The sequence below is a fragment of the Aptenodytes patagonicus genome, chromosome 10 (assembly GCF_965638725.1).
Source record: "Aptenodytes patagonicus chromosome 10, bAptPat1.pri.cur, whole genome shotgun sequence".
Taxonomy (NCBI): domain Eukaryota; kingdom Metazoa; phylum Chordata; class Aves; order Sphenisciformes; family Spheniscidae; genus Aptenodytes; species Aptenodytes patagonicus.
Genome location: NC_134958.1, coordinates 16,906,919 through 16,927,818, shown reverse-complemented (window position 1 = coordinate 16,927,818; position 20,900 = coordinate 16,906,919). Strand labels below are relative to the sequence as shown.

Sequence of the window (20,900 nt, the reverse complement as noted above, 5' to 3'; positions counted from 1 at the left end):
ACAAGTGACTAGTTAGAGCACTCTGTGAAAAGGATGTATGATGGGCAGGCTACACTTGTGTGTGTCTGTGTGTACATCTAGGCCTAGCTCACTGTTTCTATCTGTCTTTTCCCAGCATACGAGTCCCTGTAACCTGTGCCTCCCTCCACATAGCACGTTACATAGTTTGAAGGCGCTGCTTGTCAGTAGCTCGCATTTCAATATTGTTTTATTTGGGCTTTTAGTTATTTGCTTTAGCTGAGATTTAGGAAAAAAATATTTTTCAAAACAGCAGAAGTAAAATTGGATAGGATTTTGTGTTGGTTTATATCTGGATGAATCACACAAGATTTTTACAAGAGAAACATTTTATTGAAGTCCTATATAAGTTGTTTCTCTGATTCCTTGTATGCTCTTCATATCATACCAGATTCTCTCAGGTACAGATTTCCAATTACAGAAGAAAAAAATTATTGGATTTTTGTTCCGTCTCTTTTTGCTTCTTTCTTTGTTCTTTTCTTTTTTTATAAAACACCAGTGATAGCTTTTCCACTGCACATGGCTAAATATTTAAGAATAGATAAGAATACAGATGTCAAGAAAGAATGAAGTTTTAACACAATTCTTAAGAAATATCTGCAAGCGTTTCATTGGCTCCCTTTAGTGAACTGGGCTTTCCCCTTAGCTGCCATTGTAAATATATTTCACAGCACATGGATGATACAAAACAGGAATAACAGAGGCAGTTTTGTTATCAGAGAGTATTGGAAGCCAGAGTTGCAAAGACTTCATGTATCTTTGATACATTAAATTACTTTCAACTATATAGGAAGTGAATATAAACTTAGGTGCTAATCCTGTAAAGATGTATGCATTTTCTTGATTTTTACACACTACACTGTCCTACTGAAATTAATGAGTTTAAGTTTTTGGAGCAATTTTTTTTCTTTTTAGTATGGTGACTCTGTGGGCCAAACCTTCTTTCATGGAAGTGTTGAGAAATTGGCCACTGATTTTTTCCAAATAGGAATATGGTTTTGCAATACTGACCATAGAAAAGGTCCACTAAAGACAGTGCAGAGACATCCTATTAATTTATTTACGTTAACAGTAATGCTTGTGTAAATTAATAGTATTTTTGTATATGAATTACTGTTAATAGTATAAATTAATAGGATACTGGATGAAGTCTTTTATTCTTCATGAGTGCTTAATCCTGCATGACTTACAAACAAGAGGAGCAATATCAAGCTATGAATGAAGATACAAAATGAACATATATATATATATTTTCCTGTCTAGATTAATATGCCGTATAGGTGCTGATTTTCATTATGTAATCTGTTCTGGGAGTGGAAATAAGCACTATTATTATTCGGAAATCTGTGAATGCAATTAGCAATTTGAATCTACTAAGTTATTAAAGTCTACTTAAATTTGAAGAATCAGTTGTTTTACTTCAATAAAAATTTCTAAGCAGATCATAAATTGCATTTTATTTTACATTACATTCTCCAGACTATGTTAGATTATCACCTTATCTTTTGTTTTCAAACCTTTCAAAGTTTTTACCAATACAATGAAACAAGTCACAGGAACACATGCCCAGTTATAAAATACTCTATATACATCTTTTACCTTGTCTCAACTCCACTTGGTTATTAATTTAAAAAGGTCACAATACTTAAGACCACGTGAGTTAAGTTTCTTATGTTGTTCATGAATCATCTTAGTCTACAACTACATTATATAACACTACTTAGTTTACACACACACACACAGAGAGGATATTTGCAAAACTAAATGAAGATTTTCTGATGGTATCTAGGTTTTGAAAATTGGTCTGTTTAGTGCCAATTCTGTCTCCCCAGAAGTCAATAGTAGAGAAAGTCACTTAAAACTGTCCACTGACTTCAATTAAGTAATTTGTATCAAGGTGGAGAACCTTACCAAAATTATATTAAACGAATTATATCAACTTTAAAAAAAAAAAAAGGGTGGTTGCGGGTGCTTTTATATATATATAAAAAAGCATATACCTGCCTGATCAAGCCTACGAAACTGGGGAGCACTGAAATGCCTTTAGCAAATTAGGTGCCAGCTTCATCAATATATTACTCCAGTCTTACACGGTGGTTAATCTCCTGAGAGCAACTAGAGTAGTGCAGTGGCAAATCAGCGCCTCAGCCCATAAAAGCTTGTTGTCAGTTAATCTAAGAAGAGCTTGCATTTACCGCTTCAAGTAAACATACGGACCTGTGCAACAGCAGCATGTCATTTGGTACATGCATTTAATTTGGATTACAGACTGGAACAAAATTATAGTCTGCCTATTTAGCCAGGTAAACGTTAATCTCTCAGACAAAATCTTGCAGTCAAGGTCCAGCCTCTCCCCATGTTGGAACCTCCTGCTTCATTTGGTGGATCTGCTTCTGTAGTTCATCTCTGTCCAGCTTCATTTTTGCTTCTAGAACTTGCCGTAGAGACCCAATGCTCTCATAGATAGCTGCAAATCCTAATTGCAGGTGAGAATTAAGTTAGTTCATAATCAAAAGCAAGAGTATCGCATAATTACTATCAGAATGCACTTCCTACCATAACACTCTGCTTTACACTAGGAAGATAGCAAAAGTTCTGAAGAAAAATAGGACTGTAATTGTGTGCTGATGGCAAAAATGCCCCCGATCGCAGCCAGGCTTATGCCTATGTGTGCTCTGGGGAGAGCACTTCTAAGCTAGTAAGATGTTGCCTCTCGTTGCTGTGAATTTCACACTTAGTGAAAATCCTTTTTAACGCCACAGGTGCAGCCATTATATCTGGCCCAAAAGACTTTAAACTACTTTGATACAAGCAAAGGCATTTTGCATATTATTATAGGTTGATCATTGTTACCACAATTCAGAATAAAGAACTTGATAACTATGGTCCTACCAGCATTAACTTCAGCTTTCATTTCTTTTATATCTTCATTAATCTCATTTTGAAGTTTGCCAATGCGAACATTTATCTTTTCTTCAGTCTGTTTTGCTTCATGTGCTTCCATGGTTATCTTCTGTATTTCTTCCATTTTGTCAATTTTCTCTGCCATTTGGTTGAATTTCATCTCTATAGCTCTTTCACTCATTTCCTGGAGCCAGGAAAAAGAATTTTAATGAGTTACTCTGCATATGAAATTACAGTGGTCTTTCCCAAATATGCAATAGATATTGATTAATCATCTTTTATGTGGAATTCAAAGGTATAAGGAATAATAATTTTTTTTATAAAATGATTTAAACTGACGATTACTGTAGGCTAAAATACTGATCTTTTTAGAAGTGATCAGATTTATTTGAAGACTGAGGCTGTGGGGATGTTATACTTGACATCAATGAAAAGAGTTATACAAATATTGAGGAGGTCTGAAAATCTCACTCAAAGAATATCTTAATTACATCATCTTAGTTATTAATAATGCTTTTGAATACTTCCTGAGAAGTATTATTAGGACATTTTAATGAAACTTACAGTGTTTTCCTTAAAAGTCAATGAGAGTTGGTCAATTTTTTGCACAAGCTCTTTTTCAATCCTTTCATGTTCCTGTTCCAACCAGCTACGTGCAGACAAAATCTGGCTGCTGAGTTCCTCAATAGCATTTTTTAATCTAAGAGCATAATAGAAATTAGGAGATACAAAAGAGCAGAACTTTTGGTCATTCAGCAATGACTTTTTTATGATCAAGTTCATTAAAAAAAAAATTAATGACAATTTAATACATTCTTGATGCCATATCAAAGTAAATCTTTGAACTTTAAGGCTACTAAACTGGATAAGGTAACATTGTTTTAGAAAATAAAGATGGAAGAGCACAACAAAATAGCAGTTATTTATACGAAACACATCACAACGTTTTGAGGCATAGTAGATGCAAATTCTTTGCAGCACTGAAAACAGAATATGGTCATCCATTCAGATTATAATCTTCATGTCCACAGGTCTTAAATCTGAACAAAGATTTGGTAACCATTTATTTTAGTGGCAAGGCTGGTTCATATAGCCCCACTTACGTTGCCTATACCCACCTCAAGTTTACACCAACCAATTGTGCCAGTGAAACTCTTTCTTTAGACAGTCTTTTTTCCAGTGAATATTGGAAATCTGGATCTATTCTTTCATCTGGTTTGCAAATAGTTTTACTGATGTAACTGATGGGATTGCATGAGGATGGCAATAAGCAGTAGGGATGTGGCTGGCTTAAGCCAGGACTGCCACTGAGTGAAATGCCTGGAGAGGAGTTAATATCTGAATTGAATAGATCCCTATATAATGTCTAGTAGTAGCACAGTAGCTTATTAATAATTTTGGTATTAGAGTTATATATCCCTATTTGAAGCCAATTTAAAGCAATAACACTTTGTGAATGCTGTGCCTTTGAAGCCAATTTAAAGCAATAACACTTTGTGAATGCTGTGCCTGGCTTCCTGGTTGCTTGAGTTGAACTTTTTGCCCTGCTCTCAACAGCCACCTCCAGCATTCGTTGCTTCCTGCAGTTCTTGCAAAAAGGTGCCAGACCACTCTTACAGAAATCCTTAGTTGTGTTCTTCACTACAAGTTCTGCCTGAATACTTAACTAGGGACTTAATGGGCTTTTCAAAATTGCCTAACCACATTAGGGGCAGAATAATTGTTGAAAAGCGAGTCCCACTTGACAGACCATTGTGCTTTTGTAGTATCTGTTGAGCATGCATACATATCTGAACAGGTTCATGCTTTTGTAGACCTGAAGATTACAACAGTCAAACTTGGAAAATTGAGGCCCTGCCTTCCAAGGCACATGGGAGCAGAAAGGTTTCCCGGGCACTCACTTCATATCCAGAAGGTGGAGCTGTTGGTTGCTCTCTTTGTAGGCAATCTTCAGCTTTGCTTCTTGTTGCATTATTGATTGCTCTACTCTGCTCAGAAGATGAGAAATCTGAAACAAAATTCAGAATTTACTATTTTTCAACAGCATTTCATCACAGTCTTGTTTGGGATGTTTTCATACAGTGGAGGAGATCTTAAAGAAGGGCCAGTTTTGCTGACATTTCAAAAACTATGGAATTTGTACATTTTACTTTATCATGAAAAATACACTCTCTCGCAAGATGAAAGTATCAACATTGTGAAAACTGTAATTTTTCAGCCATAAATAATTTGAACAGTCTTGCCTTGAAAGTGTCTGCCTGCTCCCCCCCCTTAAGACAGCTGAATTTACACGAGCCATACGTCTCCGTGTTGTCACATAAGCAGAGTAAATGAATAGCAAAGCACTCCACCAATACTGAGTGATACTCTTCAGCACTTCATGTGTAATGGCTACTGCAGTGATAAAAGTTCTGGATTTAGCTGGGGATAGGTCATTACTAACAGAAAATATTTCTCACCAAAACAATCACGCCAGTTTTGCAAAACATACTGTTCCGTTTTACAAGATTCATGACAATATGCTCTTAGCATGCTAATATACTATATTGAGTCTTCTGAGAAAGGTAAAGTAAAGTGGATTTTAACCATTTACCTACCACAAAATGAAGATGTAAAATACTTTTGTTGCCCAAGAAAATGGGAAGGCCTTGAGATGGAGATATGAAGAATCCTTTTCCTTAATGTCATAAGTCTCTGCTTGTATCTAGTGCTCACTTCCATTCCCACACCCAATGGAAGAGAAACCTGACAGACAGATTAATGGATTCACAAAACCCCAAACCAGTTTTTTTTGCAGACCTTCAAAAATTGTGTTCAAATACATATAAAATCAGCCTGGGAAGGCCAAAACATACAGGGAGAGACACTGATGCTTGCACTGTTGTGGTAGTTTTGTAGAGCATCCATGTAATGTTCACATTCCAAGCTCAAGAAGCCATTCAGGCCAGTAATCACTGACTTTTGTTCATTCCTGGAGTCCTTTCAGGTGCCTCTAAATACTAGCCCCTTCTACACAGCATGCTAAAGGCAGCAAATTAAGGACCTTTCTTCAATTAGACCAGTACAGTAATGCAGCTAGGTACCAATATTCAATCTAATAAGGACTGTGAGCAGATACACCTCTCCATTTGTAAATCTGTGACCTCCTAGGATAATAATTAACAGTAATGGAGTCTGTATGAATTAGACTGTAACTCTTACCCATACATGGATCACTTTGGTCCAAATACCATACCTGTATTTCTGCCTCTTTGATTTTAGATTCTAAGATCAGCTTGGAGGTGTGTTGGTCTTTACTTAGGCTCTGAAGTCTTTCATACGTAATTTTATGCTCTGCAGAGAGTCTGGCTAACCCAGCATCACACCTGTTTGAATAAATAAATACCAACGCAACAGCTGAATAAATATAAGGTCCAGGCTTTTTAAATTATGCATTTTAGACTGGGCATTTCTGTGAAATTGCTGGCTGTCTAGCAAAACAATGCCTTATAAGACTGTAAGAATGGTGATATATCTCATAGTATTCAGCAAACTGCTCCCAAATGGGACTAGAAGTCAAATAGTCTGATACATACATCCCTGTTTTCTTGGCACTGACATAATATGTGTAGACTGTGTTGTTAGCAGTCAGGGAAATCACATTAGAAATGCAAAGATGCAGAATTTCAATACCTCGTATTTTTGTCATACTCCAAATGACATCTGTTAAGGTGTGTATGATTTCGCCTACATGATTAGAAGCCCAAATAATTCAGGACCATTTTCTCATTATTGTAGCTGTGTTCCTCTGAGTTTTACATTCTTCTTTTTTTTTTAATTTGTGAAATAGTAGTATACAATTAATATGTGTAGTAAACACATGTGGGGCAAATTTTACAGTTACTAGTTTTTATTTAGGTAAAACTGTCATTGAAAGCAATGGCAGTTTTGTCTCACGAGAGACTATGAAATGCAGTCTTGGAACATAATAATTATTGTTTCCTTTCTTCACATTGGAACATTTCTTGATGCTGTAATACTTTCAGGATAAATGTGCTATAGTATATGTGCATTTTCTACCACATTTCAAAAATACTTTGGTCAGGTGGATTTCATCTACAGTAATACAATAAGGACATTAACTGAGCTGTAAAAATATAAGTATTGTAATTTCAGGAGTAAGACCTCTGTGAAGTATGTCATGTATGTTTTTTTGCTAAGGGAAATATGTAATCAGCACTGTTACCAAATTTGATCTATGAAACTGCTGGAGAACAGACAGCAGTTACAATTTGAGGGAGAAAAAGGCAGTAAAAAGGACAAGCTAAGGCACGTTCAGTCATTAAACCAATGACACGTTTTAACCTCTTTTTAGTCACATTTCAGTTCGAAGGCTTTCATTTCGACATGCATTTTCATCACCTCGGTTACAGTAACTACCATTATCATTAAACATGAAGGGAATGTAAGTACTAAAATGGCAAACAGCATCTGCTTAGTATTACGATACAATTTCAATATGAAAATAATCAGTAATGCAAAATAACACATAGGAATTATAAAACTTGTGGAAATTAATTTATAGTTTAGCAGTTCAGCATTGTGAGACCAATTAGTAGTATCTGTAGGAAGACCAGCTAAGGTTTACATAGCAGTGAACCATACTTGTAGGTCTTACAATCGGGCAGTTTCCTTAGAAAGATGAGAGAAGCCAAATCTCTCCATGTTGTTACGATCAATCGGAGAGAATCAGAAGAATGAAATCATCTTGCATCTAGTCACCAAAAGCCTATGGGCTCAAAAAAATGGTTAGTTTTGTTTCTCTGAGGCACAACAGAAAATAAAAAAGGAACCGCTTTGAAACTACTGTAGCAAATGTAAACAGCCAGCATCTGTAATTGTTTTTAAGGCAAATTAGTGTTTTGGGTTTAATCACAGTGCATCTCTCTTCTTTGTGGAACTTGGTTACGTGATCAAAGAGGTCATACAGTTGCACGGTAACTGAAACATTAAAATTCTGACTATGTTAATTTAGTGTCAGCCTGGTATGTATTAATCACATTATTTTGTTTTTCTACAGGGATACTGTAATTGGCACCCTTTTAAACAAAGTTGCAATAAAGTTTAAATTCCATTGTCTGTAGTTATGGAATGTTTATCCTGCTATGCTTTTTTAAAACAATATTCCATATATTGAAGTGGTCAAAGAGAAGTCTTTTTGCTATATATATTGTACGCACTCACAAACACCTGATTAGTTTTGACCTGAAAGAAAACATTAGTGTGCTGCAGGCAAAGAATGAGATTCTGATATTAGTTACGTGAGTATACATTTTGAGTTAAAAACTTAAAACACTTAAATAACTTTAGTCCATGCTTCCACTAGCTTTTAAATGGGGGGGAGGCAATAATAAGATGAACATATGGAAAACCATGGGCTTTCTAACAGTTTTGATTCAGGTTTCTACTGCATGATGGGTCAGAAAAAAATCAGTAATCTAAACAAAAGGGCACGTTATAGTTTGGAATTTTTTCCAGTTTAAAAAAAAAAAAAAGGAGGGGGAAAAAAAGGCACACTACACTCCCCACTGAATTTCCCATACCTCTGAAAGTTCTTCTTTGTTACTTCTTTATAGGTTCATGTTAAAACGACAATAGAATTCTTCTTAAAAATAGAACTAATTGTTTCTGAACACTGGATTTAAGTTCCTGGGTAATTTAATCAGACTGACTATATAAATGGAGCCAGTGGACTATGGATGTAAGGACAAAAGTTGAAAACAACTTTTGAGGTTTGGTCATCTTAAAAGCACGGGAAAGAAATAAGAAATAGATTAAGATTTTTAGAAAGAATACTAGTTTATAAGAGCTGTATATAGAACCATTTTGTACGAAGAAATGCACAATAAATAATTCTCTGTCTTCACATCTGAAATGCTGAAGCTGGCCATACAAACAGCCCAGTGCAGTTTTTCATGTGCAACTGCACACATGCACTGTTGAAATTTGGGCCAAAGATGCGCTAGAATGTGTTCGGTTTACTACTGTTTGATTTTGGGGGACATTTTCTGAAATTTCTGATTGCCAAGCTGTGTACTTATGTGAAATTAGTAAATGAAGAATAAATGGAGAGATTTCATAGTGCCAAGTATTATTCTCAATTTCAGAAAACAGTATAATTCTAGAAACCAGTAACGTTTAATATAAACAGTGAAATTATCAAACAACTGCCTTTCAAGTCATAGTAAGCAAAAGCAGTAGTTATTTTTCTGGCACACTGAAGAGTATTTTTGTCTTCAATCTCTAAGAAATCAAAACACAATGGTTGCTCTATTCAGTATCACCAGGGACTAGATAAAGCTGAGGACTACGCCAATACTCCAAAACAGGATGCTAATAAATATACTATAATGGTACATACAGATTTGTAATGTTCCTGTTTCATTATAACAGGAGATGTTTCAATTAAAATACCAGTGTTTCAGTGAAAAACAAGTAGCTGAAGAACAAGCAGTGAAAAACAAGTTGATATGTCCAGAGAATCCACTGGTCAAGAACAGTAGAGCTGGTAGATTCTGAATAGCCTAGATCAGGGAGCCCAGATCAGTCCTCACTGTGTGCATCTCATACACAGCAAGCAGCCAGAGTGCAGCAGATTTATTGTACTTATGAAGTTCATAAATGCAGTGCATCCCAGATGCATCATACTCATTTTCTGTGTCGTGTAGGAAAATCTGCCTACATGTAATGAGTCCAGGGTGTCTGAAATGAATCAGATCTATAATGTATATAAAAAAATCATCTATATATGCAAAGTAGGCACAAGTTGAACATGCATAGTTGCCATTTCTCTGGATGTTTCAGCTATCAGGAAGCTTCTAGAGACAGCTACTGCTATGGTTCTGACCAGGCTGCTGTATTTAAACTTTCCAGATAAATGATCATAGTCCACACGTTATTCTGTAAATAAATGATAAGGCACTACTCATGAGTTTTATGATCTAATAGAACTAGAAATAGAATTGGTAAATCTCTGTTGTATAAAATTGCCAACATCAGGGACAGGAGGCTGGAGTAATGGATCTGTCGGCATCTATCTAATTTTCTGCTGAACATGTCACTGAATTTAACAGAGGTAATATTTCTGTTAAAGTTAATAATAATGTTGATTCTTAGGAAAATGTACAACATCACTCATGGTGAACACTGTAATGATGATTTACAAATTCATCAATAAATTATGCTTAGTGAGAAATGGCCCAGAGACATGAGCTGTAATATGTATTCAGTCTTCTCCTGCTAGGGATATTAGTTGATTCTGTGATGCAGGTGAGCTCAACTGTGAGGTCTGCCTGACTCTCACTCCTCCAGAGCTGTGGATAGCATGGTGTTGGAGCTGTGCTTCAGAACTGCATGTGCATGTAGGATCCCTGTTCTCAACATTAAAAGCAGCAACCCTCAAGAAATAATGAGACAGTTGTTCGATGATATATTGACATGTTACAGAACAGTTGGTGTTAGGAAATAAACACCACTCTCTCCAACATTGAAGTTGAATAGGATGTTTAGTATGCATGTAAATAGTGGAACTGAAATTTGGCCAGAATCCTGAGATTGACACTAAAATTATTACAGGACCAAAAGGCTAAGACTTGGGTGATTTGCTATCATGCGGCATACATAAACTGATTCACACTGATTGTCCATTTGCACACTTCTAGCCTAGAGCAAACATGATGTACTTGGAGTTAAATTAGCCTACTGTCACTACAGCCTGACCCATACATAGTACCTTGACTGTGGCTGAGAGCTGATGCACAGTAAGTCGGTAACCCACAGTAACTTGATCATGTTTCTAAGGTTTTACTCTTTGAACTCATCTGAAAGCTAGCAGGACTAGATGTAAAAGTAAAATTATATTAGGTGAGTTCAGCTTATTTATGTAAGGAACATTGGCTAGAGTAATCAGAAAGTGTTTATCCCAGGGAGAGTTTCTGGTAAGTATCTGTATAGTGCCAACAGCATAACGAACTGCCATCTTGACCATGATCTCCAGATATTACTATAATCATTATTCACAGGAACACTAATTTTCAAAGTAGAATATGTCTGTAAATAAAGGCAAATAGCTTTCTCCCATGGAACACAGCTTTAACTTGATTTCTGATAAAGGGAAACTTATTTTCTTCCTTATTCAGGGAAAAATTTTATGTAGAAAGCATAACGCTGAATAGAAGGTAACACTTAAAAGACAATAAACTGGTTCTCTTATGGTAATGAATACAAATATCCAACATTCATTGCACAGTCTGACATAAGGCAGATTGGTATAATCTCATACAATTATCAGATAAATTGCAACCCAGGCACAGTACAAGGGCGTTGCCCTAAGTAAATAAAGGAAGAAATCCTGGTACAGACTCTGCTAGTCCACCACCGATCCCCATACCAAATACTTGGGACAGGCAAGGGGCCCCATTGTGAAGCTCATGCTGGCACGTGTTTATTCACTTGAGTTCTGTTCTTGAAAGCAAAGGCACTATTTTTTGTTTCACAAGGTGTCAGTAACTGTGTTGCTCCAAATATGGACCTCTCTCAGGATGTAGTATGATCTCAAAGTGGACTTTCTGTATAAAGAAGCAGGAAGATCTAAGCATGTAAATTTGTCAGGGATTTCTCAGTGAGAGAGAGAGAGAGAGAGAGATGTGTATATATATCTCTCTATATATTTATTTCAATCAATTTTCTGATGTGACAAAATACGCTTGTCTAGTTCATTCCTGTTTACCAAATAATAGTGAATAACAAAAAAAAGAGTATGTAAAACCTCTCTAAAGTATTCTTTACAAAATGGGCTATGAAAGTTACAGTGGAAACTTCAAACAATCAAATAATTTATGAGAAAACTTTAATTCAAGGAAAATCCCTCCCTGATTATTTTCATAGGCTGTTGAAAGTTACCACTAAATCAGTTGAAGTACAAAAAAGAAAAAGAAAAATTATCTGTACAATATAGACAATAGGTCAAATTCAGGACAAGTATAATTCCACTGAAGTTATTAGCCAAGCTACTTGAGGCCAGATTAGGTCCTTTTTCTATAGCTGAACGTATCCTCTGTCTTTTGTGTTCAACTTTACAGACACTTAAGCAAATGTTGTTGTACTGGGGTTTGTAAATGTGTCGTTGATGGCACAACCTGAAGTCTGAGTAGTTGCACAGTTGTAACCTGGAGTTTCAAGGAGCCTGTAAAACCTCTACTATTTTACAGTTTTCTGTTCCTTACGTGTGAGGTAGCCTATGTAGTTTTTAATATGGCTAACCAATAACTGAATGCACAGATTTTTACTTCTAAAATATATGCAAAAATGTGCAACTATTCTGTTCTTTACAAGTGCAGATTGTTCCGTGCTGCCTTTATAATTGTGTTAATTAATTTGTTTCAAAGATAGACCAGTCTAACCATATTTTTTTTTAAAGCTGAACCAAATCCAAATTCCTAAGGAATTTGAGGTAATTTATTAAAAACTAATTTCAGGAATTTCAGGAATTAAGGGTGATATTGTTAAGTTTAATATGTAACACTGGAATGCAAAGTATTATTATTCATTATTTGCTCACACCGAGCAAAATTATCCTGGGAATTTTGCCAGAGTTGAATTCAGCCCATTATCATTAACATTCATACTTCAAGATTAAAACAACATTAGCTAGTCCCCAAAGTATACTGTGTTGACTTTTACCTCGCAACTCTTCCCCGAAGATCTCCTAAACCAGAAAGCTGCCGCATTTCCAGACTCTTGAGGGTAGAATTTGTTCCATAGCTGAGATTGTCTCTGACACGTATCTGTTCCTGCAGCATCTACAAAGCATTCATATGCAAATATAAACTCAGTATGTCACATTTAATGTACACTTAAGATGTCACTCATTATTTTTCAGTATTTCAGTAACATCAGATACCATTTTATTATTACTTTATTAAAAGCTTTGTCTTGTATCGTACTAAACCAGATACCTTTAGGTCATTTATTATTTCTTATTTTTAGTGTCCAATCTGCGCATAAATACCATAATATGTATAAAGTATAACTTGACAGTGGAATGGAGACTTAAATATTAATTTTTATCCTTTTGTTTTTGCCACCACAACCCTGTTGCTCATTGCAGCAGAGGTCAGACGTGAAGTCACATATCTGCATATGATTATGTCATAAAAATGAACAGTTGGGTTTGGCTATTTGGTGTCGTCAGTAAGTCGGAAGTGAAAGAAAGTTTATTATAGAGCTAAGGCATTTCCTAGTTTTTATACAGCACAGCCTTTGGATGAAGTTGAGCTAGGTATTAGTGTCGCATTAATACATTTTTTCAAGGTTTTCCAGTGCAGCTTTTGAAAGCAAGCTTATTAGTACCACAAAGGTTTCTGTGTTTATATGCTAATATCCTGTGCTATTTTCATAGCCACTGAAAGAATTATGTAATTTGCAAACAGTTTTTCAAGTTATAAAAACAATTTATAAGCTTAAGGATCTTCGGACCTTGTCTGACCTTTACTTATCCTGTGGTAAACTTACTTATTAAATTAGAAGGAGTAAGTAGCTGAGACGGCATTTGTCCTGTGAAAAATTCTTAACGTACCTCAATGTCCCGATTGAGCTGCCTCACTATTGCCGTTATGTTTCGGATATGTTCTTCCAAGAGTTGCCTAGCCAACCGGTCGCCCCCCCCTTTGTTCTGCATTCTGTGCAGAGTGGAAACAATGTCCTCCTTAATGCGAAAAGCGTGTTCCACAAGAGCCGCCGTTGTTTTCTCATGGCTTAGGATTCTGTCTTCCAGCTGATCCACCAGGCTTGCAGATGCCAACGGGACCGCTGTCAACGCCTGGCTATGCAGCGGTATATTTCGAACCCGTCTAGTAAAGAAGAATATCCAGATATTGTTAAGTTCTCACACAAAACTCTGCAATGTCTTTCCACTGGAGACAGTGCGATACTATCTTAGTAGCAATACTGGGGAGAAGCACCAAAATACTCAGAGGGAGAGGGCCCACTGCTACAAATATGTGGGTGCTGTGTTTGCTACTGCATGTATCTTGTACAAAGGCAGGTCAGGCTCTTTTTCCTACTCTTTAAGGAAGCTAACAAAAGCATAAGATCTTAAGAAAAGGACATTAGCATTATAAAAGTAGTTACAATTCAGAACTATAATTTGATTAAGAATCCAAATTCAAAACCCTTTTATTGAGTTTCAAAAGTAATGCTATTTGTCTCTACAGTTTTCAGGCTTACGCAAACCAGTAACTGTAGAAGGTAGATATTGCAAATTAAATGGAAACAGACCGAGATTAAAAAGGAGTAGCTTGTGTCCATTCCTTTTTTCAGTCTCTATAGCTATCCTGTAATACCATACAGAAGTTTGTTCCCCCATGAACTGGACAGGAGCATATGTAGGTGTAGGAACTGAGGAGAACCAAAATTATGACAAGCTTCTCACAGTCTTAGAAGTCAAATTTTCCCCCAGAATAGCTTACATTTGGGTACCTCGAATAATTGTCTAGATTTTTCAAGAGAGCTCTGCACTGCATAGCTTCCATGGAAAGCAATGGAGCTCATAGAATTGTAGGATAGTGTGGGTTGGAAGGGACCTTTAAAGGTCATCTAGTCCAAGACCCCTGCAATGAGCAGGGACATTGTCAGCTAGATCAGGTTGCTCAGAGCCCCGTCCAACCTGACTCTGAATGTTTCCAGGGATGGGGCAAAGCACATGGGTGCTCCAAGTAAAAAGAAATTAGGCTGCTAATGCATGCAATCTTTTCCTGCTGCTATATTCTGTAAAGAATAAAGAAAATTTTCAGAAGCTTAAGTGGAAGATACAAGTTCAACCCCACTTGGAAAGAGGAGCTCTTTTTTTTGGAACTCTGTGATTTACTGTGTGTTCTCCATGTTGTTTCCTGTTAATGAGTCAAATTAAGAGTTTATTTTCACTGTAATAATATTGATAGAGATGTTTGAGGACTCCAACAAAGGTCACTTCTGGCTCTGATTTTTCACACTTATTCCATGCTATTAGAAGACTGGCTAAAGTATAGTATTCTTGGACTTCTACTCAGTTACAGTTTAAGCTATTTAATTTCTTTGGGAAAGGGTTAAGTAAAAGCTGAGTAAGGAATTGTGATTTGGGCCATGATTTGAATGAGTCTACAGTATTTCACTTTGCTTTGCATACTAATGCCAAAGTCCCAAGTCACAGCATTACTATATATAGGGAATTGAGAGACACATAATACTCTGCAATATGAAGATTTTATTTTTTACATTCCAAACTGTACCTTTCAGAAGGGGCAAGAGTTGGGAAGATTGGGCTTCGCTGGGCCATTTTCTGGTCAATAATTTATGTCTGTTGAAAAAGTACACATTGAATTATTTAATAGTTTATATCTGGCACTGAAATTACTTAATCCTTCTGCTTTAAGTGAACCTTTAAGTAAAGTTTAAGATTACACTGACAGCTCTGATCTTCGAGTTCAAATATTGCTTATGGAATAAATGCAAGTAAAAATCGATACAAAAGAATGAAACGTAAAAACTGCTAAAAAGCTTTTTACTCTTGAAAAAGGCAAGGTTGACAGCCTTGAAACTGAAATCTGCTGTTGACCCATAGAACTGGTTTGGCAGGACAGAGACAAACTTCTTGTCCCCAATCTGTCTACTGGTCTCAGACATCATCAGTCAATGAATAAAAAAGTAAGATCTACAGGATTATCATAAAGCTTAAGCAAGTATTGGCTAGAGAATGAAACAAAAATATTTCATGACAGCAGATTATTAGGGGTAAGGTGGTTTTCAGTTAAAAGCATTGACAGTCAGAAACCTAAATAAAATGTGTTAGACGTCAGCATAGTTTAGCAAAACTGAGACTTTTATTAATTTGTCTTCAAATCTAAGTGACCACACTTTATGTTGTAAGTAAATTCTTCTGTGGTAAGAATATAGATTCTGTTTTTAATTTTTAGACATAGCCAGCCAGACTGTGACAGACGTTGCAGCAGGGTAGCTCTGTTAAATAGCTTCAGAAAGACATTTTAGATATCTTACTGTAAGTGAGACCAGTACCTGGCTCAGTAGCTTTGTCCGCTGACAGAAATTAAATTAATGAAAAAAATGGTAGCCTCAATCAAATCCAACTATTCCACCCTATACAAAACAAATAAATATTTTTAACTATAAAGATGGCATGAATGAGCGTGGCCTGAGCCTGAATTCCTTGGGAACCTAAAATCCTCACTGAAAACTAAAGGCTGATGTATGAAAAGAATTCTGCAATTGCTGATGAAATCCGGTGCAATATGCTGTACAAACAGAAAGAGAAAAATAGGGTTATTGAAGCAAAATAGTCAAATATCAATTGTAAAGAAGCGATAGGACTATCCTCCGAGACCTCAAAATGCAAAGCATGTTTGTGCTTTAGAAACTTATGAAAGCACTGCCTAAAAGCAGAGAGCAAACATTGTCACAGTATGTGTGTTCTATTTATAGCACGGTGCTTCAGAAACTACAAATTAGAAAAAAAATAGTTTTAAGAGAAGCTGGGTTGCTGAGCAGCAATGCCACTAGACTGGAATTCAGAAGGTCTGATTTTAATTCCTTGCTCAATCTTTGATCCTGATGACTTTGGAGAAGTTATTTCCATGTCTAATGACTCAATTTCCCTATAGGGAAGACAGAGATAATGATATCTACCTCCTTGTTTAAGTTCTTACGTGCCTGTAAAAACTGTAAAAAGCACGATATTAGAGCTGGGTATCATTATGATGACTTCTGTAGTCAAAATTCTGTGCAGACACTGAATGCCCCGTCCTGCAATCTGTTCCTCAAACTCGTAGTTTCCCCATTGGTTTTTTTAAACAATGCCACCGCTCTGCGGGGTGTCCCTCCTAGCTGTACCGCGAGGTTATACAGTAACCAGGCACCCAGTTCTCAGTAGCTCTGAGCTCATTTACTCTTAGTCCTCTGGGCCATAAAGCATTTTAATGATCTTGATGCCGTGAAGCATTTAAACACAATTTAACTATAAACACAGGCATATCCCACTGATTTAAGAAAAGCTATGCGTATCACAGCAGCAAAGCACTGGATGCTACCTAGAAAAACGAACAAATATTGAAGTCTGTACATCTAGCAGTATCTTAGTGAAATACATCTTATAAAAACCAGCCAAACAAAAAAATCCTTGATTCAAGTGTTTTAATCTTATGGCCTTCAATATCCATTTATTATCGATTAAAAAAAATGTTTGGAGCAGAGTAAGCATAGGGTTGCTTGAAGTTTTTACTTTTTCTGCCAGACTACCATTAGACATGCAGCTAAATGCAAATGTTGGAGAAATTGTGCACATGAAACAAAAGTTACACAGATGGACTTCTCGTTCATTTGTTATTGCTACCTTAAGCACATCACTCGGTACACACTGAAATATCTCATCATCAATTTTCAGATTTCTTGATCTGATCCAACATCCAGAAAGGATGTGTTAAGATCTTGTTCAGCAGTTGTACAAAACTTTTCTACAGTTCAGAGGTATTTGCAGTAATCAGTAACAGACAGGTGTCAGAACTAATGACAAATTCCCTCTCTCTGAGTGTGTGTAATACCGATTTAGACTAAAATATAAAATAAAATAAAAAATAAGATGTTCTAATGCCTAGATTCAGGGGAGTGTAATTTCACATAGCTCCAATTTTAATGGCAGTAAACTGGGATCAACTTAGATACCAGTTGAAATACTGGCTTCAGGTGCTTAATTTTTTTTTTTTAAATGATGTTGTGTCCTGCTTGATACTGCTATAGCAATTTAAATCATGATATATGAACCCAGTAAATTTCGGTTGATTGATTTAATTTACTGAATCATCCAAATATACTTGTCACAGTGAATAAAGAGTTTTCCCAGTTGTAAATGGTATGCCTGATTGCCAAAAATAACAGTTCACTTGATACATAAGGCAGCTTTTCCATACAAACATAGGGTACTTCTTTATTGTTTCTTTAAGTCACTGACATCAGACATGTAAAAGTTTGAAAAAAAAATCGTACATGGGATGTGCTGAAGAAACACCTTTAGCAATGCAAACTTCACTCCTTGCTATTTCTACTGTGACATCCCTTCCCCACTTCAGCAGACTGCCTCGCATGTTTATTTTCTGCGGGTTCTCCATTTCTCCTGTTTTGAAGGATAATCACATCTGTAGTGTTCAGTTCTCCATCTTCCATTATAACCTATGTCTAACACTTGCTGTAATGTCCGTTCACCTCGGAGCGTTTTTCACATTCATTCTCACAATATGCCTGTGGGGTAGGAAAGCATTATTATCCCTGAAAATATTATTTTCCTTATGTTGCTGGTAGGGAAGTGAAGCGCGGGGGGGGGGCTATGTGACTTGCCGCAAGTCACATGGGAATCAAAGCAGACTGAAATACCTGCCTAGGCAAACACTTTAATCACTCTTTTCTTCTTAAAATAGAAACCGCTTTGGTTGCTATACAGGGAGCATATGACAGCACCACCCCAGGAGCCACAAGATCCTAGCGTTACTCTGAGGCACTTTGGGGCAACATTTTGGAGTGAAAAAGTCCCTGTGTCGCAACTCAGCAAAAAGACAGGTCAGAACCCGACTGTATGAGTGCGTCACGTGAAACAAACCCTTGCAAAACCCCTCTGCACTACTATGACATTTTGTGAACATGTATGCGGTGTGTGGTGGAGTGCAGGGAGCAGACTCCCCACTGGGAGAGAGGTAACCATGCCAGCGTGGTTCTGAGCCCAGGCTAAGGATCCTCTTGAGAAACAGGTCTGATCAGCTCAGGTGCTTGATTGTGCTAATGCAGCTATGCAGCATTTGGGATCCGAGCTGGAATCCGTGCCTGTGCCATGCCGTGTGGATGCACCGACTCAGCCTGCGCTCTGCCTTGCCCGCGGCTCTGCCACGCAGGCAGGCCCAGGACCCCGAAGGGACCGCAGCACTCCTTGGTGTAAGGGTCATCGGTACACGCGGTGATGGCTGTGGAAACACGGGTATACAACAGCTGACAGGACATCACAGTGCAGACACCACTCTATGGCCATGCAACACGGAGGGACAGAGTTGGGACAGACTCTCCGGCGGGCGCAGGGCGCTGCGCTCACTCACCAGTGCTGGATCAGGGCAGGACAGGGCTGCCCGTCTTTCCCCTGCATCCCAGCGGCCGGCTGAGCCCCGCTCTTTAACGCGCCGCCACCGCTAGAGCAGCTGTGTGCGAAGCGTCGCGACTGCCTCTGCGCAGCCGGGGCGTCCGTCCGTCCATCCGTGGCGTGGCGGCCGTCCGCCCGCCCGTCCGCCCGCCGGGCTGCGCGGAGCGGGGCCGCCGCCGCAGGCCGGGCTGCGGGAGCGGGAGCGGTTGCCAGGACGCCGTCACCATGGGAACGCGCTCGGCGGGGGGCAGCGCCGCGCCGGCAGCCCCGGGCGGGGGCGGGGGGGGGGGCGAATGTTCCAGCCGCCGGGACAAACCCCTTTTAGTCGTCGCTTCCTCGCGGGTATTTCGTAGCAGCGTCCGCTCCGTGGGAAGGAGGGAGGGGAAAGACCCCGCAATAACAGCTGCGTGCCCTGCGGCACGGGGGATGAGCGATGGCGGCTCGGAGCGGGGCGCCATGCCTGCGGCTCCCGCACCAACAAGCGCCGGCCTCCAGAAAGAAAGTTTGGTGGTGGCAAAACAGCAGTTACTCTGAATTTCCAATGGTGCAAAAGAGCTGAGAGCGTGACTGAAAGTATGGATTTTTCCAGAGCATGTAACAAATCCTGGCAGAATACAAGATTGTTAAAATCAATGGCGAATAATAGTTTTGTTTGTAAGATTTCCAGGTTATATTTTCAGACAAGATCTAACACGTAGCTTCAGTAAAACTCAGTTTATCACAGGAAAGACGATCTGTCCGTCTGCACAGCAGAGGCGTATGAGCTAAGAGAAAGTATTACTGGAAAAACAAAGTCCATAGAGGGTGTGTCTGCCTTCACTTTTGTTTCCTGCTTGTGTCATTCTTTGGACTTCAGTACAACCACCTTGGGTAAACAAAGGGTAAGTGAAACCGGAGACAAGCTTACTGCACCAGTTCACTCTGAAATAGCAGATTGTCTCTGATTTTGGTTAAAATATACACAACATCCCATACTGTCGTATAGGCAAACCATTGCAGGACCGGGTATCTGGCAGATGCGAAGGATAAAAGCGCTATAGCGTGCACATGCCATTATAAAAAGCAAGGCGGGGTCTGAATCCACGCTCTGATTGACCTATTTCTTTTAAAGAATTCCCACATCAAAGGACTGGGCCAGAAACAAAACATGCCATAGGTGCTTTCAAAATGGGATAGTAACCAACTGAGAGTCATAGGATTGTGGCATAATTCAGGTTAGAATGGACCTCAGGAGGACACTTGGCCAACCTCCTCCTTCAAGCGAGGTCATTGATGAGGCCGAATGCAGTTGTTGAGGGTTTTACCCAGCCTGCTCGTGAAAACCTCCAAGGATGGAGACTGCCCAGCCTCTCTGGGCAGCCTGCTTCCATGCTCGATTGGCTGCTGGGAGAGGAACGTTTTCCTTATACCTAGTCTGAACCTCTCTTGTTTGCATTTATGGTGTTGTCTTCCCACCATGCACCACTGTGGAGAGTCTGGCTTTGCCATCTTGATGACTTCCTCATAGGTACTGGGGGCTCCTCTTAGGTCCCCCAAAGTCTGCTTTCGTCAGGCTGAGCAAGCCCTGCTCTCCCAGCCTCTCCTCAGGGGCCTGAGCTCCAGCCCCTGACCATCTCACTGGCTTCTGCTGAACTTGCTCTAGTTTATTGATGTACACAGCTATATTCTCTGACCTGGCAAGTATCGAGACTTAACTTCATGCACCTGTGTAGTTTTCGTGTGCCTGTCTGGTGATTTTTCTTGCTAACGGACTGTTCAGATACTCAGTGTTTTC

At 38.4% G+C, this 20,900-nt stretch overlaps 1 protein-coding gene across 1 annotated transcript; it reads right to left on the bottom strand.

The window, feature by feature from the left end:
• Positions 1-329: 329 nt before the first annotated feature.
• On the bottom strand, positions 330-19,274 carry FAM81A (family with sequence similarity 81 member A). Its single transcript, XM_076348299.1, has 9 exons — positions 19,086-19,274; positions 15,228-15,295; positions 13,538-13,811; positions 12,643-12,761; positions 6,158-6,287; positions 4,824-4,930; positions 3,487-3,622; positions 2,911-3,106; positions 330-2,494 (listed from the first exon to the last, which is right to left on the bottom strand). The coding sequence occupies exons 2-9, from the start codon at positions 15,272-15,274 to the stop codon at positions 2,355-2,357; spliced, it is 1,149 nt and encodes a 382-aa protein (XP_076204414.1). The 5' UTR covers positions 15,275-15,295; positions 19,086-19,274; the 3' UTR covers positions 330-2,354.
• Between the last annotated feature and the right edge of the window lie 1,626 nt (positions 19,275-20,900).

Bases quoted from the DNA above. Each gene is read 5' to 3' on its own strand.
- FAM81A (XM_076348299.1), bottom strand. From the start codon at position 15,274: ATGGCCCAGCGAAGCCCAATCTTCCCAACTCTTGCCCCTTCTGAAAG. The intron at 12,762-13,537 runs GTACGTTAAGAA...AATGCTTTGTAG, and splicing joins AGCTCAATCGGGACATTGAG to ATGCTGCAGGAACAGATACG. The intron at 2,495-2,910 runs GTAGGACCATAG...ACCTGCAATTAG, and splicing joins GAAAGCTGAAGTTAATGCTG to GATTTGCAGCTATCTATGAG.